Source organism: Oncorhynchus masou, chromosome 27 (genome assembly GCF_036934945.1).
Source record: "Oncorhynchus masou masou isolate Uvic2021 chromosome 27, UVic_Omas_1.1, whole genome shotgun sequence".
NCBI lineage: Eukaryota > Metazoa > Chordata > Actinopteri > Salmoniformes > Salmonidae > Oncorhynchus > Oncorhynchus masou.
This window is the reverse complement of record NC_088238.1, coordinates 38,866,998-38,891,682: the sequence shown is the minus strand read 5'-3', so window position 1 is coordinate 38,891,682 and position 24,685 is coordinate 38,866,998. Positions and strand designations below refer to the sequence as shown.

The 24,685-nt window shown below is 43.7% G+C and overlaps 1 protein-coding gene across 2 annotated transcripts in view; it reads right to left on the bottom strand.

Annotated features, from left to right (window-relative positions):
- Window positions 1-24,685, bottom strand: part of LOC135516104 (collagen alpha-6(IV) chain-like) — a 179,936-nt gene that overhangs the window by 10,322 nt on the left and 144,929 nt on the right. For both annotated transcript variants that reach the window (XM_064940145.1, XM_064940144.1), the window contains exons 20-36: window positions 22,822-22,923; window positions 15,149-15,306; window positions 14,712-14,894; window positions 14,357-14,543; window positions 10,914-10,985; window positions 10,714-10,821; window positions 10,057-10,275; window positions 9,599-9,760; window positions 4,996-5,166; window positions 4,563-4,706; window positions 4,221-4,343; window positions 3,602-3,783; window positions 3,438-3,501; window positions 2,950-3,132; window positions 2,659-2,766; window positions 2,273-2,464; window positions 290-406 (exon numbers count right to left, since the gene is read on the bottom strand). In XM_064940145.1, coding sequence (XP_064796217.1) covers window positions 290-406; window positions 2,273-2,464; window positions 2,659-2,766; window positions 2,950-3,132; window positions 3,438-3,501; window positions 3,602-3,783; window positions 4,221-4,343; window positions 4,563-4,706; window positions 4,996-5,166; window positions 9,599-9,760; window positions 10,057-10,275; window positions 10,714-10,821; window positions 10,914-10,985; window positions 14,357-14,543; window positions 14,712-14,894; window positions 15,149-15,306; window positions 22,822-22,923 — 2,475 coding nt within the window. The remainder of the gene's footprint in view (window positions 1-289; window positions 407-2,272; window positions 2,465-2,658; window positions 2,767-2,949; window positions 3,133-3,437; window positions 3,502-3,601; window positions 3,784-4,220; window positions 4,344-4,562; window positions 4,707-4,995; window positions 5,167-9,598; window positions 9,761-10,056; window positions 10,276-10,713; window positions 10,822-10,913; window positions 10,986-14,356; window positions 14,544-14,711; window positions 14,895-15,148; window positions 15,307-22,821; window positions 22,924-24,685) is intronic.

The window sequence follows — 24,685 nt, the reverse complement described above, 5'->3', positions numbered from 1 at the left end:
CTTAGTGTTTGTAAACGTCTGACCCACTGGAATTGTGATACAGTGAATTATAAGTGAAATAATCTGTCTGTAAACAATTGTTGGAAAAATTACTTGTGTCATGCACACAGTAGATGTCCTAACCGACTTGCCAAAGTAATAGTTTGTTAACAAGAAATTTGTGGAGTGGTTGAATGACTCCAACCTAAGTGTATGTCAACTTCCGACTTCAACTGTATGTACAAAATAAGTTAAAAATATAAGTTACAATCTATAGTTTTGTAAAAGGCCAAATGAAGGGTTAAATTACCTTCTTCTCCATCGATTCCTGGCAGGCCAGGGTCTCCCAGTGGTCCAGGGATGTTAGAAATGATCGTCTCCCCGCGAAGACCAGGCAGTCCTGGGAAGCCCGTCACACCAGGACCCCCTGACATCCAGACAAGAGTTGGGGTCAGCATCAACACACACACACACACACACACACACACACACACACACACACACACACACACACACACACACACACACACACACACACACACACACACACACACACACACACACACACACACACACACACACACGTTACCCTAGGTGCCTCACTGTTTCTGCTTTAGAAACAGACTCTGGTCAAAAGAAGTGCACTATTACAGGAAATTACAGGGAATTGTGAAATAAGAAATATATTATGGACCGTAAACTATCACCTTCATGCACTTAAGGAAATCATGGATATCGGAGGCTCAATCAAGCTAGTCATCTTGACTACTTTCTTATGTTATTCTCGCTGCCACCAAAAGTTAAAGAGTGTTGATGGGGACAGAATGTGGTCGGACCATCGGATAATTGGTATACACACTACTCTTACAGAATTTCCGCAAGGTCGAGGATATGGGACATTTTATCAGAGCCTACTGGATGACACTTTGTTTTTAACCAAGACAGAATCATTTATAACTGACTTTGTCCTACATAACATAGGTCTAGCAGATCACCTTATTGTATTGGACACTTTTAAATGTGTCTTTAGAGGCCATGCAATTCAATAATCATCTTTAAAACAAAAACAATTTTGGTGAAATTATTTATATTAACAAATGAAATAGAGGAACTAACAGTGCAGATAGATAGCAAATAAAAACTGTACCATAGAGGTACAGAATAAGTTTGAAGAAAAATACCAAAAACTGGAGGAACTTATTCAAGAAAGGTCATGTGTAATATATTATAAAAAATAAAACAAACTGGATCGAATATGAGGGTAATTGCACCAAATTATTTTTTTATCTTCAACACAGAAATGCTACCAAAAAATATTTACAGAAACCTGTTACACACTAACTGAAGTTAATTGTAAATACTTTTTTCTGTTAATATGGTAAACTTCACAGCTGTACAGAAAGACACATGTGAATGCCAAATTACAGAGGAGAAAATTCTTGATACAATTAAAGCCTTTAAGTCTGGGAATACTCCAGGGCTGGATGGCATACCAGTTGAGGCATCTCAAACCTTGTTTCGATGTACTCAGAGGTCCGTTATTAGCATGTTTTAACCACTCCTATAAAAATGGTAGACTATCAGATACTTAGCAAGGACCCAGGTGGTAAATATAAAGATCAAGTCCACCTAAAAAAACAGGAGACCCCTTACACTTCAGTGTTGCGATGCCAAAATCCTAGCAAAATGCATAGAAATAAAAAGGTATTGTCGGACATTATTCATCCTAATTAGACAGGTTTTTTACATGGACAATACATTGGACATAATATAAGACAAGTACTGGAAACAATAAGACACTATGAAAAATCTGGGAAACCAGGGCTGGTATTCATAGCTGACTTTGAAAAGGCCTTTGATAAACCACAACTGGAATTTATATATAAATGCCTGGATAATTTTAATTTACGAGAAACTCTTATACAAGGGGTTAAAGTTATGTATAGTAACCTCACGTGTAAAATGGTAAATAATAGCTACTTCTCAGAAAGTATTAACCTCTTTGATATAGGGGGCGCTCTTTTAATTTTTGGATAATTTTTTTTTCCCGTTTTAAACAAGATATTTTGTCATGAAAAGATGCTCGACTATGCATATAAGCAGTGTTAGGGTTGGAGTCGGTCATCACGTTACTCATCTACGCTCATCTGTCCTTCTACCCCTGCATTGCTTGCTCTTTGGGCTTGTAAGCCAGCTATCTTTAAAGCACTTTGTGACTACTGACGATATAAAACGTGTTCTAAAATACATTTGATTGATTATTTAATTGACTGATTGATTGATCTTTCCTCACCTGACTCTCCTCTAGCTCCCTTCTCTCCGTTGTACCCAGGTCCACCTGGGATGGAGGAGCCCCTCTCTCCCTTCAGACCGGCTGCTCCAGGAGTGCCGGGACGACCCCCCTCACTATAACCTGGGGTTCCTGGTAGACCCTTGGGTCCGGCCAGTCCGTTGAGCCCATCAAGACCAGGAGATCCCGGCAGACCTTGAGAAAGAATACTATTATTGCATTATAATATCGCCTAAAATAAAATGGCATACTAAAGTTATGTTAGAGCAAGCCATGTCAGTTTAAGATAAAGAACCATCTTCTCTCAGCCCAATGATGCTGTATTAGAAATGGTAATATGTGGCATGGAAAAGCTAGAGGAGACTATGGTTCAGAGTGTCTAAACAAACCTTTCTCTCCAGGTGTTCCAGGGAAGCCGGAGCGGCCAGGCGTCCCGTCTAGACCTCTTCCTCCTGGGTATCCGTTCAGACCCTTAGCGCCGGTGAAACCAGGGGTACCTGAGAAGGGGATACCCCCAAAAAACACACCAGGGAACATGTGTGAGCACAAATGAATGTAAAGAAATTATTAATAACGATAAGGTTTCTTTCCCTCTTTTTTTCTATATCACTTCCTGTGACATGACTAACCTGTGGGACCTTTATGACATCACTTCCGGTGACATTATCACCCCGACTCACCCATTTGTCCGGGTATTCCTTGATCTCCCGGTGCTCCCTTCTGTCCGTTGAACCCAGGGCCGCCTGCGAAACCATTGTCCCCGGGGGCGCCTTTAGCACCTGGGTCACCTGAGTAACCAGGGGTTCCGGCGTCACCTTTAGCTCCGGGACCTCCGGGGTAGCCGGACGAGTCACCTCTCTCACCTGAGAACCATACAATATACAGGTAACAACTTAACCAATACAAAACCTTTACACTGAAAAGGTACAGGAAAGAATGGCTGAGATAACAGAATACAACAGGTAAGAGAATACAGTTAAGAGAATAGCCCAGATAAGAGATCAACAATGGTAAGAGAATACAGTTACGAGAATAGCACAGATAAGAGACCAACAATGGAAGGGACTACAGTTAAGAGAATAGCACAGGGAAAAGACAAACATAGGTACAGTAAGATGACATGAGGTTCACAGATAGGTATACAACAGGTGATGTGACCGCTACTCACCTTTGGCACCTGGCTGACCAACGACTCCGGGGTTTCCAGGGAAACCAGGTTCGCCATCGTCACCCTACAGAACAATAATAATGTCAAACTCAGTATAACATCAACTGCCACTTCTGTCTACAACATCACTGTTAATCTCTTTGTATGGTGGTGTATGTGCCTACCCTAGGTCCAGGCATGCCAGGGAAGCCGATGATACCGGGAGATCCTTTAGGCCCTGGGTAGCCTGGCCCGGCTGGGCGTCCGGGGATACCAGGAAGTCCTTGTTCTCCTTTAGCTCTGTCAGCATAACCAGGCAGCCCGGGCAAACCCTGTCGACCAGGCAGCCCTGGGAAACCCTTGTCACCTGGGGACAGGGAGGCACAAAATGGAGGATGTAGGAGCTTGTCGGTGATAAGCATTTGATCCTTAATGGCGGCTGAAGGAGCTTGTTGGTGACACACGTTTAGCACAAAATGGCTGCTGCAGGAGCTTGATGGTGGCCAGGTTGAAGATATCCAGTTTAGGACAACGTAATAATTCCAAGAGGATGCTTTTGAAAATAAACAGATTCATAGGACTAGCACCGTTGCTAAATAGCATCTCTGGTCCAATTGTTTAGAAATCTTCCTCATTTACTCAAAGAGTGATGGGATATTAGAACCCTCTTGTATTAACCTTTGTTATCTTCAGCCTCGGTTGGTGGCACACATTTTGTAACAAAATGGCAGATGTAAGACCTTGTGGGTGACACACATTTGGCACAAAACGGATGATAATGTTGATTTGTAGCCTACCACCTACCTCTAGGTCCAGGGAAACCGGGTAGACCGTTGGCACCATTGTCGCCCATCTGTCCCTTCTCAATGTACTCAACTCTGACGGGCAGAGAGGGTGCGCCGGGTGGACCAGCGTTACCTCTGTCACCTGGAACACACACACATAGAGAGAAGCCACATCATTCAGTTTCTCTTTGAACCAAATAACACAGTTTGGGTTTGAACCAGCCGCAGAAAAACATTGGTGAAACTAAACCAAAAGAAAATTACTGTGAGACTATTCATCATGTCATATTAAAATGATAATCTACTCCCTATCCACTCCCTTCCCATCATTCCCTTAGTTCTGTCATTCCCAATCCCGTACCTTTAGGTCCCGGTGCTCCGAAATCTCCGGGCAGGCCGTCTCTTCCTGAGAATCCGGGAGCTCCTTTCCCTCCGGGACCTCCAGGTCTTCCAGGATTACCTGGCATTCCGGGGAAACCCACCAGTCCGGGGTAACCGCTCTCGCCTGTGAACAGGAAAGGGGTCATGATTAGAAAATGGCCAGTGGATCTGACTAAGATCCACTTTAGATTGACGTTTCCAAGCCTAATAAACATCAATAGAGCAATAGTAGGTATGGGTCTAATTACTCTAGTCATCTCTCTAAAAATGCCAAGTGTCCGACGTGGCTCTGGTTAAAAATAGTGCACTGAACGGTGTAATTTGAGTTTTGCACTATTGTGAGTGTCCACCCTACCTTGGCTTGGAAGTTAGCTATGGAGGTGTCTATGTTTGGTTATCCACCACCACCTTACCCTTTCTCCCTGGTCCCCCAGGGATGCCGTCTCTTCCCCCGGGGCCCGGTGGTCCTAGAAGACCCCTGAGTCCTGGAGAGCCATCGCCTCCTGGTTCTCCTGGTTGTCCCTTCATCCCAGCTGGGCCTGGAAAGCCTGCATCACCTCTGGCTCCCTTCACACCGGGGTAGCCTGGGCGGGGAGGGAGAGGACAGCGAGTCAGGCATAACTCTTTCCTCTGAAAAATAATAGTGCATCAAAGTAAAATAATTGTTCAAATAGGGGAGGGAGAAAGTGCTGATTTATAAACATATGACATTAAAATAACAAAATTTACCATAACTTACCTTTATTGCACTGTTAAAAACTTACCTTATTGTGACATATACTATAATCATATTCAGTATCTAAATTACATTATAAACTGGGTGGTTTAAGCCCTGAATGCTGATTGGTAGACAGCCGTTGTGTATCAGACCGCAGTTATGACATTTATTTTATAATAGCAACAAGGCACCTTGGGGGTTTGTGCTATATGGCCAATATACCACGGCCAATGGCTGTATCCAGGCTCTCCGAGTTGTGTCACGCATAATAACAGCCTAAAGTATGTGGACACCTGCTCATCGAACATCCTATTCCGAAACAATGCCCAATAATATAGAGTTGGTCCTCCCTTTGCTGCTATAAAAGCCTCCACTCTTCTGGGAAGGCTTTCCACTCGATGTTGGAACATTGTTGTGGGGACATGCTTCCATTCAGCCACAAGAGCATTACTGAGGTCAGGCACTGATGTTGGGCAATTAGGCCTGGCTCGCATTTCTGTATGGACCTCGCTTTGTGCCCGGGGGCCTTGTCATGCTGAAACAGGAAAGGGCCTTCCCCAAAATGTTGTCAAAAATTTGGAAGCACAGAATTGTCTAGAATGTCACTGTATGCTGTAGTTGGCACTATGCATTGGGGCAGGTAGAATTCTCCAGGCAACCACCATAACCAGATTTGTCCGTCGGACTGCCAGATGGTGAAGGGTGATTCATCACTCCAGAGAATGCGTTTCCAATAGGTTTCTAATGGTCCAATTACACCACTCCAGCCGACGCTTGGCATTGTGTATGGTGATCTTAGGCTTGTGTGCGGCTGCTCGGCAATGGAAACCCATTTCATGAAGACCCCGATGAAAGGTTCTTGTGCTGACGTTGCTTCCAGAGGCAGTTTGGAACTCTGTATTGAGTATTGCGACCGAGGACAGACGATTTGTACGAGCTACATTCTGTGAGCTTGTGTGGCCTACCACTTCGCGGCTGAGACATTGTTGTTCCTAGATGTTTCCACTTCACCATAACAGCATTTACAGTTGGCCGGGGCAGCTCGAGCAGGACAGACATTTTACGAACTTACTGGCTGGAAAGGTGGCATCCTATGATGGTGAAAGTCTCTGAGCTCTTCAGTAAGGCCAACCTACTGCCAATATTTGTCTATGGAGATTGCATGGCTGTGTGCTCAATTTTATACACCTGTCAGCAACGGGTGTGGCTGAAATAGCCGAATCCACTAACTTAGGGGTGTCCACATACTTTTCTATACAGTACCAGTCAAAGTTTGGACACCTACTCATTCAAGGGTTTTTCTTTATTTTTACTATTTTCTACATTGTAGAATAATAGTGAAGACATCAAAACGATGAAATAACACATATGGAATCATATAGTAACCAAAAAAGTTTAAAACAAATCAAAATCTATTTTATATTTGAGATTTTTCAAAGTAGCCACCCTTTGCCTTGATGACAGCTGTGCACACTCTTGGCATTCTCTCAACCAGCTTCATGAGAAATACTTTTCCAACAGTCTTGAAGGAGTTCCCATATATGCTGAGCACTTGTTGACTGCTTCACTCTGCGGTCCAACTCAACCCAAACCATCTTAGTTGGGTTGAGATCGGGTGATTGTGGGCGATCCGGGTGAAAAAATCAACACCCTTTGCCTTGATGACAGCATTTTGCACTCTTGGCATTTTCTCAACCAGCTGGAATGCATTTTCAGTTAACAGTTAACAGTGCCAATCAGTTGTGTGAGGCAGGGGTAGTGTACAGAAGATAGCCCTATTTGGTAAAAGAGCAAGTCCATATTATTCAAGAACAGCTCAAATAAGCAAAGACAAACGACAGTCCATCATTACTTCAAGACACGAAGGTCCATCAATACGGACAATTTCAAGAACTTTGAGAGTTTCTTCAAGTGCAGTCGCAAAAAATCATCAAGCGCTATGATGAAACTGGCTCTCATGAAGACCGCCACAGGAATGGAAGACCCAGAGTTACCTCTGCTGCAGAGGATAAGTTCATTAGAGTTACCAGCTTCAGAAATTGCAGCCCAAATAATTGCTTCACAGAGTTCAAGTAACAGACACATCTCAACATCAACTGTTCAGAGGAGACTACGTGAGAGACTTGCTTGGGCCAAGAAACACGAGCAATGGACATTAGACTGGTGGAAATCTGTCCTTTGGTCTGATGGGTCCAAATTTGACATTTTTGGTTCCAACCGCCGTGTCTTTGTGAGACACGGTGTGGGTGAACGGATGATCTCCCCATGTGTGGTTCCCACCGTAAAGCATGGACGAGGTGTTATGGTGTGGCGGTGCTTTACTGGTGACACTATCTGTGATTTATTTATAATTCAAGGCACACTTAATCAGCATGGCTACCACAGCATTCTGCAGCGATACGCCATCCCATCTGGTGTGGGCTTAGTGGGACTATCATTTGTTTTTCAACAGGACAATGACCCAACACACCTCCAGGCTGTGTAAGGGATATTATACCGAGAGGAGAGTGATGGAGTGCTGCATCAGATGACCTGGCCTCCACAATCACCCGACCTCAATCAAATTGAGATGATTTGGGATTTGTTGAACCGCAGAGTGAAGGAAAAGCAGCGAACAAGTGCTCAGCATATGTGGGAACTCCTTCAAGACTGTTGGAAAAGCATTCCAGGTGAATCTGGTTGAGAGAATGCCAAGAGTGTGCAAAGCTGTCATCAAGGCAAAGGGTGGCTATTTGAAGAAACTCAAATATAAAATATGTTTTGATTTGTTTAACATTTTTTTGGTTACTACATGATTCCATATGTGCTATTTCATAGTTTTGATGTCTTCACTATTATTCTACAATGTAGAAAATAGTAAAAATAAAGAAAATCATTGAATGAGTGTGTCCAAACCTTTGACTGGTACTGTATACAGTGTATTTTGGCCATATACAACACCCCCTCGGGCTTTATTGCTTAATTATTGTAGTTCAGAATGCAAACAAGTCACGCGAACAAGAACGTAAATACATGTTCAGTTTCACTGTTTCATGACATAGTTTAAGCTGTAATTGCACTTAAATTGAGAGAAAGTATGGAATATGAGATTGATAAATGTAAATGATTCCTGCTGGTTTACATAGTTACAGGTTACATTCAAATCTCTTATCAAGGGATGAAAAATTATCATGCCAATATTCATGATAACATATACTGTACACTCAAGTGCAATTCCAGAGTACAATTAGATAGCTCAACCACATGATAAATACCCTTTTGGAAGCCTTCTATGCTTTCTGTCTTCTATATGTTTCTAGAACAGGCTTTTAGGTTCGTCGGTTGAGGTGAGTCGGTTGGATGGTTATGAGGGTAAGGGTTCACACAAGCCTATCAATGTTACAGCGACACACACAATTGCTGCTATGTTTAGTTAGGGTTGCAAAATTCTGGTAAAATTCCCAGGATTTACAGAAATCCTTGTTGGAAGATCCATGGAATCAGGGGGGAATACAAAGGAAATTCCGGGAATCTTCTAACCAGGATTTTTGGAAAACCTGAGAATTTTGGGAAAGTTTCCGGAAATTGTCATTCCTAGGTTTAGTAGAGATCCAACGTGAAGATTGCACCTAGAAGATTAGTACTACCTGAAAAAAATACTATGAAGTTCAACAACTTTCCATCTCTTTCTTTGGACTCAAATGCTTAGGGTCTAGAACAGTTCTTAGTTCTAAAAGCCAGTTGTTCTAAAATGGGGAATTCCAAATCGCATGGAGCAGTTAGAGGTGGTAAGATGGGCAGAGGAGGCAAGGGTTAGAGCGACTGATCTAAGACGGAGCGGGGGGGGGGGGTGAAGGGACGCAGGGAAGGGAGTAGCTCACCTTGACAGCCTAGGGAGAGACCCATCACCAACAAGAGAGGGATGGAGTGATGATAATGACGGATGTAGGTGATAGGGACGGTGCAGGGAGAGAGGAGGAAGGGGGAGAAGGATGAGGAGATGGAAAAGAAAGAGACAGGTGAGAGGAAACGCTTTTGGGGATGGAGATCACAAACAGGCAACCAGTGGAAACGGACTGAAGGATCAAACAAAAATAGAGAGAACATGTCATTAAAGGAGAGGAGTGGTGGGGAGCATTTACAATCAACACACAGGCATGGAGGAAAGAGTCTTTGTCTGTTTGCGCTGTGGGCTAAAACGACTTGGAGATGCCTGGGATCTGGAATCAATTGATTCAATGGGATTAATGACAACATTCCCAAACATATCCAAAATTCCGGAAATCCTACGACATTCCCCTTGTTTTCCCGATTCTCACCTGGAGGTCCCGTTAATCCTCTGCTTCCGGGTGGTCCGGCAGGACCGGGAAATCCACCCGCTCTGCCCTCTCCGGGAAGTCCAGGTAGACCTGGAGTTCCGGGGTAGCCTTCGGTACCACGCTCACCCTTAGCGCCGGAAACACCGGACCGCCCGTCAAAACCTGGGAGAATACAGGACACAGGGTAAAATACAGCAGGACACACAGCAACATACAGTACAGATACACAGAGCCACATAGAAACATACATCCCCGCTGAATAAAAGCATCCATGTGGGCATTATAAAGGCCTTATGAGGGCTTCATTGAACCTTTGAAGTTGTAGGTAGTTCAGTGTTCCCCATTTTCATATCGAGACAGACAGAAAGTTTGATCAATAGATAGATACATAGCTTACTTTACTGATCCCCAAAGGGTAATTGATCAGATTATTAGTTCATTATCATGCTGAGACCCACCTGGTCCTCCAGGTGGTCCCGATGCTCCTCGCTCTCCCTTGTCTCCTGGTCCTCCGGGAAACCCAGGTAATCCAGGGAGACCTGCCGAGGCCCCCAGAACCTCCCCCGGCTGCCCCTTTTCCCCCGGCCTCCCCAGGAACCCGTTTTTCCCTGGGGCCCCTGGACGGCCCTCTCCTGGGATACCTGGGACGCCCGCATCTCCTCTGGGGCCAGGGAAACCTGAGAGAGGGGGGAGGGGGATAAAGTTGGTTAAATTCAATAAATCATTATTTTCACTATTACTGTATGTACAGTATGCCATTTAGCAGACACTTAAGGTAATTTGTGTGGGCAGCAAACAAACGAGTGAGTAGAAGTAATTGAAAAACTCAGTCAACTTCATTCAGTAAATATTTATGGTCACTAATTGGCAGCAATGGACCACAGATGTCAGTGGTCACTAGAACAGAGAAGAGTGGTGATATTGTCAAGGCTAATTAACATGAGCTCATGGGAACAAGAACATTAGACTATAAAGTCATATCTTATAAATATCAACAATGGACGATAGATATCAAGTTTTAATCAGATTAGTGGTGACTAGATGGTCATGCTTGAAAAGAGAAGAGTGGAGATATTGTTGAAGCTAACGGGTATGACATGAGCTGTGTTAGTCACCTTGTGGTCCAGGCTGACCTCCGAAGCCAGGGTCTCCCCTCTCTCCCTTCCCTCCATCAAAGCCGGGCCGACCGGGACCCCCTGGGAAACCTGGCTCGCCCTTGGGACCTACACACACACACACACAACTTCCGTGTAAAAAAAAAAAAAAAAAAAAAGAAACAGGAAGTGTTGCCATGGTGATGATGTCTATATGTTACCTGTTCTTCCAGGTATTCCTGGGTAGCCGGGTTCTCCGTCCTCGCCAGGTAGACGACAAGGGACCGTCAACCCTAGTAACAGCCAGTCAGATCAAGGTTAGCACGCACGCGCACACACACACACACACACACACACACACACACACACACACACACACACACACACACACACACACACACACACACACACACACACACACACACACACACACACACACAGGGCTGGAGTAAAGCCCTATATTCCTCAGTCAAACTGATACAATGCCATTATAATATTAAAGTACACACAGTCTAGCTTATACATACATACTGGCCATCACTGTAGCACATTATTATTATTTGTATGCTTGTTTATGGATATGCATTTATGTGATTACGACTACGTTCGATTATGGTGGGGATTTTAATGTCAATCTGTTGATTAAAAGTAGTTAGTAATTGATTCAGACAATATTATAGGTATGAACAGTAAAAAGTGATCCACAGCTAGTAAGTAATGGTATTTTATTTTGGTATTATTTCAAATAAAAAAACTACACTAATGTAAGTCTCATTGGCTACCCTCCCATCGCCCTCCCCCCTCCCTATTGGTTAAGCACTTAGCAGAGGCGGAGCTTAACACATGCACCAGGGTTCAGCAGCTCTGATTGGAGGAGAAGGAGTGAAGTAATGCACTGCTACATGCCAATGGCCACCGAAAGCTCCCAACCATTTTCTGACAGAGGAAGAGAGTTATACTGAAGCTCGGAACTTAGCTCTGGTCCAGGGCGATACGCGCGGCTTGCTGTTGCTGAGCCAGCCAGCCTCACGTAATGCCCTGGACCAGAGCTACTTGGAACTCAAACCTGGGAAGAATGTTCCTCATCAAGTGTCAATCATCAACTGATTCAAGCCCAATGGAATCCCAATTATATGGGGAAACAAGGAGCCTCCATTGGTGACAGCGTGAACAAATGATTGACATGTTGAGTAAATTACAATTCTGTCCATTGAAGAGTTCCGTTGCTCCTTTCTCTACCATTACATGCTTTAAATGAGCACATAGGGTGTTTCATCCAACCAATAGCCACAGAATTATCTAGTATCTCCTGAGCCACAGGTACACAGTACGTGGACAACCGTCTGCCATCCATTTTGGCACCAAAACGTTCCATAACAATGACATAAAAATGGAATCCTATTGACTTGGAACTCCCGGTGCCGAAATGGCTGCCATTGGAACTCTGAATCTGGAACAGAGCTGGCCTTAAAGACTATATCTAGGGCTCTGGCGTTCTTTGTCAAGGGCTGTTCTCTTTAACTTCTCACCTCCCTCTGCGTCATTAACCCCCTCCTGCCCACAGCTGTCACCTGGTCAGACAAACATGCACAGGGTCAGAGTGATGGAAGGATGGAGATGGAGGGATGAATGAAGAGAGAGAGAGAGAGAAATATATATATATAACGTGTGAGTCAGAGAGAGAGAGAGAGAGGGGGGGGGAGAGAGAGAGAGAGAGAGAGAAAGTGGAAGAGAGAGGAAAGAGAGGGAGAGTAGAAGAGAGATAGGCAGAGAGAGAGAGGGAGAGTGGAAGAGAGAGAGTGGAAGAGAGAGCAAGGAAGAGAGAGAGATGTACTAGTGGAAGAGAGAGGGAGAGAGAGAGCGAGAGAGGAAGAGAGAGGAAGAGAGAGAGGAAGAGAGAGTAAGATTAGAGAGAGCGTGAGGAAGAGAGAGAGTGTGGGGGGGGTACAGGGAGGACAGGACAGCAGAGGACAAGCCAATCAAGGTCATTCAGGTAATTTGCATACAGTCACGCAAATCAATGCATAAGCCAGTTAAAAATCATTCAAACAAACAAACAGCAAATCAGAGGTCAGAGATTAAGCATTCAGTTCAGGCATAAGCAAAGTAAAAATCATTCTGAGATGGTTGGTCAAGGTTATTCTCTTTCAGAAGAGGAGAAAGAGAGGGAGAGAGTGGCAAATATGAACAAAATGATAAAGATATCTTACTAGCTTAGTCGGCAAAAAAAAAGGTCACATCATGTGTTTCGCCCTCTTTTGTTCTGCAACCTTTCCTCATTCTCTCTCTCTTCAAAAAAGAATAACGTATCGTATAAAAAAAGATAATTGAATCCGTCTCAGCATTAGCATTATTGTATCAGAAAACGTAGGCAACAGTCACACGCACGTTCATTCGTATGAGTGGCAAAATGCTGTTGGGTTTTGTGTCATTCAATCTCAGAGAAGACTTAGCTAGCGAGCCTCATGTCTATTGTAATTAAAACATCTTTCATTACAAGTAAGGTGTCCATCTTAGGACAGCCTCAGTGTCATCAGGAGATGTCAGTCTCCTGTATTCTTACTCTAAATTATCATTACGTTAACATCCATTAACTTGTATTCATTCTTTTTAAAACATCCATTTCTTTCTCCTCTGAGATTGAAAAAAATCACAGTTCAGTAGTAGCCGTTATTGCGCAATCACAGCAGCTATACTCCTAGACAAAAAGTGCTTCTGCCCCCATAGGTTAACCCTTTGAAGAACCCTTTTTGGTTCCATGTAGGACCTTTTTCACAGAGGGTTCTACATGGAACCCAAAAGGGTTCTATGTGGAACCAAAAAGGGTTCTCCCAGGAACAAAAAAAGAGTTCTGGTACGGGGACAGCCGAAGAACCCTTTTGGAACCCTTTTTTCTAACAGTGTATTGTAGCTAAAGGCTGAGGTAGGTTGGCTAGAGAAGATATAAGCGATTAATGATGGGCCTTTAATTGACCAATCAACTGCCTGCAAGGGAATGAATGACGAGAGGAAAACCTTGAAGACATAGCAAGCTGCATTGGCAACAACCTTACTACCGCTCTTGTATTGTTCTGTATGCCCCAATTGTACGTATTTTCTTTGGTGTGTCTGTAGCTACTGAAGGGCTGTGGTACTTAGGATGCATTTAGACGAGCAGCCCAATTCTGATATTTTGAGCAATCACATCTGATCTTTCCACATCAAAATCTTTTTCAGACCTGATCTTTATTTTATTTTACCTTTATTTAACTAGGCAAGTCAGTTAAGAACAAATTCTTATTTTCAATGACGGCCTAGGAACAGTGGGTTAACTGCCTGTTCAGGGGCAGAACAACAGATTTGTACCTTGTCAGCTCTGGGATTTGAACTTGCAACCTTTCGGTTACTAGTCCAACGCCCTAACCACTAGGCTACCCTGCCGCCCCATCTGATTAGTTAAGATCAGAATTGGGCTCCAGGTCTAAACGCAGCCTTAGTTACTGAAATACTTTGTGTTGTTCGCACAATGGGAAGCAAGTGGGATTCTCAAGGTTGTTCTTTTAGACAGTTTGCTTGTTCTACGTGTAGTCTTCCTGTGGAGAGGATAGGATACACACTTTATATACACACTTTCACATTACTCTCTCTCTCTCTCTCCACGGCCTCCTTGTTGGGTGGCACATACCTGGCGGGCCAGGTAAACCAGGTTGCCCTGGTAACCCGGTGAAGCCCGGGTCGCCTGGCAACCCGCGGGTACCGACGGTACCCTGGTAGCCAATCCCATTCTCTCCTGGTCCACCCGCGCGACCTTTGGCCCCCGAGAACCCTGGGAAACCTCTCTCTCCGACGGTTCCGTAGCCATCGACATCAGCCTGGGGAGTGGAGAGGAAAAGTTCTATTACAATACACAGGACATGGCGTTGTGTGGGTGTGTATCCATAGAGGTGTGTAAATGTGTGTGCCTGGGTACAGAACGTGCGCGCGTGTATCTGTGTGTGTATCTATTAGTGTGTGTACATGTGTGTGTACATGTGACTCACAGGAGGCCCAGGCTGTCCAGGGAACCCAGGCAGTCCATCTCTCCCGGGTCGGCCCATGTCTCCAGGGGGGCCCTGAGGACCCAGGGCCCCCAGTTCACCCTTGATCCCCCGGCTGAACGACGGGTAGAAGGAGGCCCCCTTCTCTCCTTTACGCCCAAAGAAACCCCTCTCACCCGCACGACCCTGCGGGGAGAAGAAGAGGTGTTACCATCACATTCTGTAGTTTGTCGTCATACCTCAGATTTGTGACGCAGACCTAGTAATGCATGTACACTTTTAATATTTGATATTTGTACATTGAAACAAAGAGTGAGTAGACATAAACGGCTTCATTTTTAGAGTAAACGTACGTTTTAGCAGCATTATACTTTTACAAATTTGGAGAAAATGCCCCAAAACACAAGTAAGCTTCAAACAGTCAAATTCTGATCACTTACAGGTGTTCCTGGTTGTCCTCCGAAACCGGGTATGCCAGGGTCTCCGCTCTCGCCTTTACGTCCGAACCCCCCAGGTCTTCCATCAGACCCAGGAGCACCCGGTGGCCCCACCCCACCCGAGGTGCCTTCTCCCAAGCAGTTGCAGTCACCCAGCTCCCCTGGACCACAGAGGAAGATGGAAGTAAGGTAAGGAAACAGATTAAGATACATTAAAGCTTTACTGTCCCAAAATTGGGCAATTTGATTTGCCGCTGTATAATAACCCAACACACTTGAGAGGTGTTGGGAAAGAACTGGGTACGAGAGTTATAGTGTTAAATGAATGTACAGATGTACGATGTGTTTTTTTATTTAATTTGATTGAACTTTGAATTATTCAGGGGAGCCCAATTGAGACCAGTGTCTCATTCACGGAGCCCTGAAAACAAACAACCCACAACATGATAATTCAATTCATCAATAAAGCAGCACAAATAAAATACATGAATACCTCAGATACACAATACATCTCAACAACACAAATAAACTACAGGATTACCTCAGATACACACTACATCTCAACAACACAAATAAACTACAGGATTACCTCAGATACACACTACATCTCAACAACACAAATAAACTACAGGATTACCTCAGATACACACTACATCTCAACAACACAAATAAACTACAGGATTACCTCAAATACACACTACATCTCAACAACACAAATAAACTACAGGATTACCTCAGATACATACTACATCTCAACAGCACAAATAAACTACAGGATTACCTCAGATGCACACTACATCTCAACAACACAAATAAACTACATGATTACCTCAGATGCACACTACATCTCAACAACACAAATAAACTACAGGATTACCTCAGATGCACACTACATCTCAACAACACAAATAAACTACAGGATTACCTCAGATGCACACTACATCTCAACAACACAAATAAACTACATGATTACCTCAAATACACACTACATCTCAACAACACAAATAAACTACGGGATTACCTCAAATACACACTACATCTCAACAACACAAATAAACTACATGATTACCTCAAATACACACTACATCTCAACAACACAAATACATTTACATTTACATTTAAGTCATTTAGCAACGCTCTTATCCAAGCGACTTACAAAGTGAATTCACCTTCTGACATCAGTGGAACAGCCACTTTACAATAGTGCATCTAAATCATTTAAGGGGGGTGAGAAGGATTGCTTTATCCTATCCTAGGTATTCCTTGAAAGGTGGGGTTTCAGGTGTCTCCGGAAGGTGGTGATTGACTCCGCTGTCCTGGCGTCGTGAGGGAGTTTGTTCCACCATTGGGGGCCAGAGCAGCGAACAGTTTTGACTGGGCTGAGCGGGAACTGTACTTCCTCAGTGGTAGGGAGGCGAGCAGGCCAGAGGTGGATGAACGCAGTGCCCTTGTTTGGGTGTAGGGCCTGATAGCCTGGAGGTACTGCGGTGCCGTTCCCCTCACAGCTCCAGGCAAGCACCAAATAAACTACAGGATTACCTCAGATACACACTACATCTCAACAACACAAATAAACTACAGGATTACCTCAAATACACACTACATCTCAACAGCACAAATAAACTACAGGTTTACCTTAGATACACACTACATCTCAACAACACAAATAAACTACAGGATTACCTCAAATACACACTACATCTCAACAGCACAAATAAACTACAGGTTTACCTCAGATGCACACTACATCTCAACAACACAAATAAACTACAGGATTACCTCAGATGCACACTACATCTCAACAACACAAATAAACTACATGATTACCTCAAATACACACTACATCTCAACAACACAAATAAACTACATGATTACCTCAAATACACACTACATCTCAACAACACAAATAAACTACGGGATTACCTCAAATACACACTACATCTCAACAACACAAATAAACTACATGATTACCTCAAATACACACTACATCTCAACAACACAAATACATTTACATTTACATTTAAGTCATTTACAGACGCTCTTATCCAGAGCGACTTACAAATTGGTGAATTCACCTTCTGACATCAGTGGAACAGCCACTTTACAATAGTGCATCTAAATCATCCTATCCTAGGTATTCCTTGAAAGGTGGGGTTTCACAAATAAACCATTGGGGGGCCAGACAGGAGTTTTGACTGGGCTCACTGTACTTCCTCAGTGGTAGGGACGAGCACAGAGGTGGATACGCAGTGCCCTTGTTTGGGTGTAGGGCCTGATCAGAGCCTGGAGGTACTGCGGTGCCGTTCCCCTCACAGCTCCGTAGGCAAGCACCAAATAAACTACAGGATTACCTCAGATACACACTACATCTCAACAACACAAATAAACTACAGGATTACCTCAAATACACACTACATCTCAACAGCACAAATAAACTACAGGTTTACCTTAGATACACACTACATCTCAACAACACAAATAAACTACAGGATTACCTCAAATACACACTACATCTCAACAGCACAAATAAACTACAGGTTTACCTCAAATACACACTACATCTCAACAGCACAAATAAACTACAGGATTACCTCAGATACACACTACATCTCAACAACACAAATAAACTACAGGAGTATCTCAGATACACACTACATCTCAACAGCACAAATAAACTACAGGTTTACCTCAGATACACACTACATCTCAACAACACAAATAAACTACAGGATTACCTCAGATACACACTACATCTCAACAACACAAATAAACTACAGGATTACCTCAGATACACACTACATCTCAACAACACAAATAAACTACAGGGTTACCTCAGATACACACTACATCTCAACAGCACAAATAAACTACAGGATTACCTCAGATACACACTGCATCTCAACAACACAAATAAACCACCACAATCATCCAAAACACCTGCAAGCCTCAGTGAATTCAGCCCTCATTCAGCCCTCATCAACTACCCTATTGGCACCAGGGATTCCAGATTTAATGACGTTTGTAAATGATTTCAAAACATGCAGAGTCACAAGGGACCTCAAGATTTATCCAACCCTGTGAGCGGATTTGGTGCCGCATATTTTGTTGTTGTTACTTTAACAGAGAATTGAGATATGTTGGAAGTTAATGTAGGAGAGCTTAGTAGACAAAAAGGGAGAAGTGAAGTGATATACAGGAATTAAGAATGGTTCAGCCAACCTTCTAATAAAGGAGGCAGTGATGAACATTAAACCTGTCACCTGCGATAAAGTGAAGTGCGTACAGTGTATCTTAGGGTTTTAGAAAAGTCGCTGCTACATTCTAGTAAATGGTGTCATCATAATCAAAACCTGGCAGGTTTTGCCTGTACAACTTGCTTCCTGCGGTTTAGGGAGAGGCATGATCTATTTATTTGATTGATCATTATTTTTACCCCCCCAAAAATGTTGTGATATTTTTTGGGGTGGGCAGAGGGGTACATTATCCATTTCAAATTCTAAGTTTATAGAACTAGTACCTGTAGTCTGCCATTCAATATATATCTATATATTTCTTTCAAGAAATACATAGAGTTTAATATAAATAATACATTCAGTATAAACAGGAAGAGAAAACTAGGCCTCCACACCCAACCTCCCATCCCATTCTCTCAACCTCACCCAGCCAACATGTCTCCATCCAAACCCCCACACCCCACTCACGGAAACCATGTTTCACACCCCTTCCCACGCGTCACGCACCCCCCCAGCGAACAGAGAAAACACTCCCCACACTACCCCCTTTCAAGTGGGCCTGAATATATAAATATAGGTATATATACACACATGTTCCTAATGTTGAGTTGCACCTCCTTTCGCCCTCAGCACAGCCTCAATTCCTCAGGGCACAGCCTCAATTCCTCAGGGCACAGCCTCAATTCCTCAGGGCACAGCCTCAATTCCTCAGGGCACAGCCTCAATTCCTCAGGGCACAGCCTCAATTCCTCAGGGCACAGCCTCAATTCCTCAGGGCACAGCCTCAATTCCTCAGGGCACAGCCTCAATTCCTCAGGGCACAGCCTCAATTCCTCAGGTGTCAAAAGAGCTCCACAGGGATGCTGGCCCATGTTGACAACAATATACACTGATTGAATTGGATTTAACAAGTGACATCAATAAGGGATCATAGCTTTCACCCGTATTCACCTGGTCAGTCTATGTCACGGAAAGAGCAGGTGTTCCTAATGCTTTGTGCACTGAGTGTACAAAATCAGTGTAGACGAAGGGGAGGAGATAGGTTAAAGAAGCATCTTTAAGCCTTGAGACAATTGAGACACGGATGTGTGCCATTCGGAGGGTGACTGGGCAAGACAAAAGTTTTAATTGCCTTTGAACTGAGTATGGTAGTAGGTGCCATGCACACCGGTTTTAGTGTCTCAAGAACTGCACTGCTGTTGGGTTTTTCGCGCTCAACAGTTTCCTGTGTGTATCAAGAATGGTCCACCACCCAAAGGACATCCAGCCAACTTGACACAACTGTGGGAAGCAACATGGGCCAGCATCCCTGTGGATCACTTTCAACACCTTGTAGAGTCGATGAATTGAGGGCAAAAGGGGGTGCAACTCAACATTAGGAAGGTGTTCCTAATGCCTTGTACACATAGTGTGTATATTGTATGTGTTGGGCTTTATGGATGGTTTATTTGTATGTGTTGGGCTTTAGCCGAGATTATTCTTCACAGAGTCAAGTATATTTGTCCAGGCCTCAATTGTTCCACCAGCACCATTAATTCTCGCTGTCTATAATTCTAACGTTATAACTTATAATACTATCTGTACTTACTGGCGAATTGAGAGAGAGTGAGGTGATTGCCATCTTAGAGACAACAACTTTTTTGCGTCTACCCCCCCTCCCCCATTGGCGCGTTCGCTGTCGACGGCCCACTGACCGCCGGTCCTGGTTACCCATCATTAGGCACACCTGGACTTCATCACTTCCCTGATTACTCCCCCTCTATCAAGCACTGTGTTGTTATCCCCCATCAGGCAGTATGGTACCGGTGTTCATGTGCAGATGCTACTTTTGTGCAGGTGTTCACTCTATGCTTGTTCGTATTAAACTCACCGGACTGCACCTGCTTCCTAAACTCCCTGCCTCTTTGTTACAGCTGGCAGTAATCGTCTGTGACTAATTGAGAGGTTCAAGGCAGTGTGTCCTCGTTAAGTCACATAACAGATGCAATGCATTAGAAGTTTTTTGCACTTTAATATTCATTTTGTAACTTCACCTCAGAAGCATTTAACTGCAGGGCAGTGGAGGAATATGGAGGACTATGTCTCGCTTATTTAGGGGACAGTTGGGATCAATCCCATTGTAAAAGGTTTCCTTGGTGTCAAATGCAGTCTGTGATCAAACTTTAAAATGTATAAGTTAAATGGTTCGAATTACGGGATGCCAAGGTCACATTTTCCCATATCCTGTTCCAGTTTAAGGTTTGTTCAGATCCAATTAGACCTGTGGACCATACTTTTTAAATGGCTAGCTCAGAATATGAGCTTTCCAAAAGGTTGTATTTTATATTGAGCTATATAGTGGTTAGAGCTTTGGGCCAGTAACTGAAAGGTTGCTAGATCGAATCCCTGAGCTGAAAAGGTAAAATCTGTCGTTTTGCCCCTGAACGAGGCAGTTAACCCACAATTCCTAGGCCGTTATTGAAAATAAGAATGTGTATTTGTTCTTATCTTGCCTAGTTAAATAACAAAACAGAGATCAGTCCTTTCGGGAGCCCAGACAATTCATTTATAAATCCCATCATTGAATGGTTCGGTAGTTGGTTTCCCCAAGGGAGTCCATAGGCCAGCTTAACGAATTTGCCTGGTAATGTGTAGGCATCTTTCAAATCTTGGAAGGTTCTCAAACCATTACTGTCTATGATATCTGCAAGGGTGTGGATTCCACATTTTGACCATTGGGGAGGGGGAGGGGGAGGGGGAGGGGGGGGGGGTGCAAAAGGCCACCCTCCGGATCACAAGGCGTTATTGTGAAATGTTGGAGTATGGGCGTGCCATTTTCATTCCCAGTTACATTGTCATGAGATTTTCTGCCAAATAAAAATTGTGGGAGAAATAATAGGTTAAAAACATAGTTGACATTGTTTAAGGGAAATTTCAGTGAAGACCAACTCTTCATGAGCAATAGGAGACACCATCTTTCTCTCTATACTCGGGCGGGGGGCAGAAGAACGATCTCTAAACCAATTTAGGATGTGACAAAATGCTAGTGCCTGGAAATAAAAAAATTTAAGTTTGGTACAGATAGTCCTTCATCTTTCCCTCTTTGCAAGCGTGTTTATTTCACCTTGCCATGCACATTTTGAAAACAGCACTATGGATCCGATCCCAATAGCCAGACGTTGGAGACAAGGGAAGCATTGAAGTACAGAAATTCAACCGTGGCAATATAGTCATTTTGACAATAGATATTTGGCCAGTTAAAGCAACTGGGATATTAGACTATATCGGGATTGCATTAGTAGAGATGGAGTCTCTCACCGGGGTCTTGAGAACCAGTAGGGCAGATTTGGTCAGTTGTATTAATAACTTAAGACAGAGCTGAATTTGTCTATGATCGACAGAGCTTTTGAGAGGGATTTAAGATACACTCTCTCGACGAAGTAAAATATCTTCGGTGTATAATGAATGAGATGACGTGATCCATAGAATTTAGACATATTGGTGTAATTCCTTTCGAGGTATGACCTACTTCAATTAAAAGAAGCTTACTTTAAAAAAAATCACAGCTTCTTAACTAGCTCATTGGTATTCTTTTTTAAACGTAACATTTTTGTAAATCCGAAAGCCCACAAATGCCATCCAATGCATACACGTGAAACCTATCTGAAATATTTCGAAAACATCATACATTTTAGTTGTTCCCACATTAAGTACCAATTTTAAATCAATATGGGCTTTCTGCAAGGCAACAAAATCAGATTGCAGCTCTAACGTAGCCTGGTCAGCAGTTGGGACAATAGTGTACATAACAGCTTAATCTGCATACAGATGAATGTTACAGGTTTCTCCAGATAGACCAATATTATTTATGTAACTAGTAAAGAGGACAGGTCGCAAAATCGACCTGCGGGTCACCTTTAGTAGTGTCGAGGTCATTTGACTTGACACCATCAGAAAGCACACAGAATCAAAGGCCTTTGATTGGTCGAGCAATATGGCAGAGCAGTGATTCCTATGACATAAGCAATTTAACTTGTTATTTAAGACAAGCGTAGCTGCTGAAACAGTGCTGTGTTCAGGTCTAAAACCAGACTGGTGCACATTAAGAATATCATTTGAAGTAAAACATTTTTTTTTTAAAGATCTTAGCTGAGAGTTTTCCAGTGATTCTAATATTTTTGCAAGGCAAGATAGGCTACAAATTGGCAGGTAGTTATCTAGGTCTAGGTTATCGAAGGATCCCCACCTATGTGAAGGAGGAGGACATGCGCAGCCTTCCAGATATTAGGGATAGTCAAAGATTCTACAACGGGGGGGGGGGGGGGGGGGGCAGAAAGCTACAGTAGAGAGGGATCCAGCAAATCAGTCCCAGCAGATTTTTAAAATCATTTTTTACATCAATTTTGTTTTTGTTGTGCGTAATGTGTATGTGTGTGTGTGTCTGTGCGTGCATGTGTATCCTACCTTTGGGTCCCTTATATCCACTGGCTCCAGGTGGTCCCTGGGCTCCTGGTCGTCCTGGCGTTCCTGGTAGATTGTCGAACAAGTCGGTTTGGATGTTGGCTACTGCGCACACACACACACATACATAGATGATTCGACTAGTTGTACAGAGTAGTAGAAGTATTGGTACAAAGAACACTTACACCACTGTGGTATTTCGCTCGCGCGCACACACACACACACACACACACACACACACACACACACACACACAAATACAAACACTCTTGACCTCTAACTTAAAAACTCTGTTACTTTGGTCTGTTAGTTAGCTCATATGGAATAGGAAGGGTTGGTCAGTCTTTGGACAAAACAAACTTGTTTTGTCTCTGTGCATCACATCTTCCTTTGTTAGAATGTTTTTAGCGAGCAGGGAAACATAGCAGGAAAGTACGACACATTTACCCATTGTTGTTCATCCTCATTTGTGGCAAAGACATCATCGGAAAATCTCTAATATTTTCTCTCTCCCATATGCCAGAGCCATAGATGTGGAGACTGTATCGGTGTACTGTTTATCTATGGTCCTGCCATACGGGTGGGTAGGGAGACACCTAGTGGCCAGATGTGAGAAAGCATCTTGGATTTGAGCAACCACTCTTCCCAGCTACACTGGCATGTGCTAGTAAAGAGTGTTCTGACCACAGGTGGTTAGACACATCTTCATTGGGGAGAACGGGCTCGTGGTCATAGCTGGAGTGGAATGAGGGGAATGGTATCAAATGCATCAAACACACAGTTTCCATGTGTATGATATCATTCCATTCGCTCCGTTCCAGTGTTATTATGAGCCGTCCTCCCCTCAACAGCCTCCACTGGTCCTGACGGTTAGTTTAGATCAGAACCATGCGTATACATGTAGTTGTATACCTATGGCTCAGGTTTGGAAACTTGATATAGTTGAGGTATTATTTTTGTTTCGGTGGTCTGAATATTGCCATGGTAACAGCAATATCCCCACTCGGGTGGCAGGGACTACCTTCTGGTATGCTAACTTCCAGTGTTTGGCCCTTGGGCCCCATAGTGACGACCAGACAGGGGCCGCTGGACGAGTCTTCATCTCCAGGAGGACGGCACAGGACACACAGTCAGTTACATCCCTCCCTTTGTACCTTTGTTTCTTAATTTATTCCTCTGTCCTTAACTCAATCTGTCTTTAACTCAATCTGTCTTTAACTCAATCTGTCTTTAACTCAATCTGTCTTTATCTCAGATGTTTTATTTTTAGTATTTTTTACCCCTTTTTCTCCCCAATTGGTAGTTACAGTCTTGTCCCGTCGCTGCGACTCCCGTACGGACTCGGGAGTGGCGAAGGTCGAGAGCCGTGCGTCCTCCGAAACACGGCCCGCCAAGCCGCACTGCTTCTTGACACAATGCCCGCTTAACCCGGGAAGCCAGCCGCACCAATGTGTCGGAGGAAACACGTACACCTGGCGACCGTGTCAGTGTGTATGCGTCAAACCCTCCCTAACCTGGATGATGCTGGGCCATTTCGTGCGTCGCCTCATGCGTCTCCCAGTCGCAGCTGGTTGCGACACAGCCTGGTTTCGAACCAGGATCTGTAGTGACACAGCTAGCACTGTGCCTTAGACCGCTGCACCACTCGGGAGGCCAACTCAATCTGTCTTTAACTAAAACTCTCTTCTCTCATTCTCTCACTCCTTGTCTTTCCTCTCTCTTTGTCTCTCTCATCTTTCTCACTTGAAACAAATGTACTTTTTCTCTCTCTTTCGCCAATAACACTTTGATTGAAATTAATAAAAAGTTGGACAAAAAAACTGGAAGCTAACAGTCACTCAGTACCTCAAACTGTTATTATCGCTAT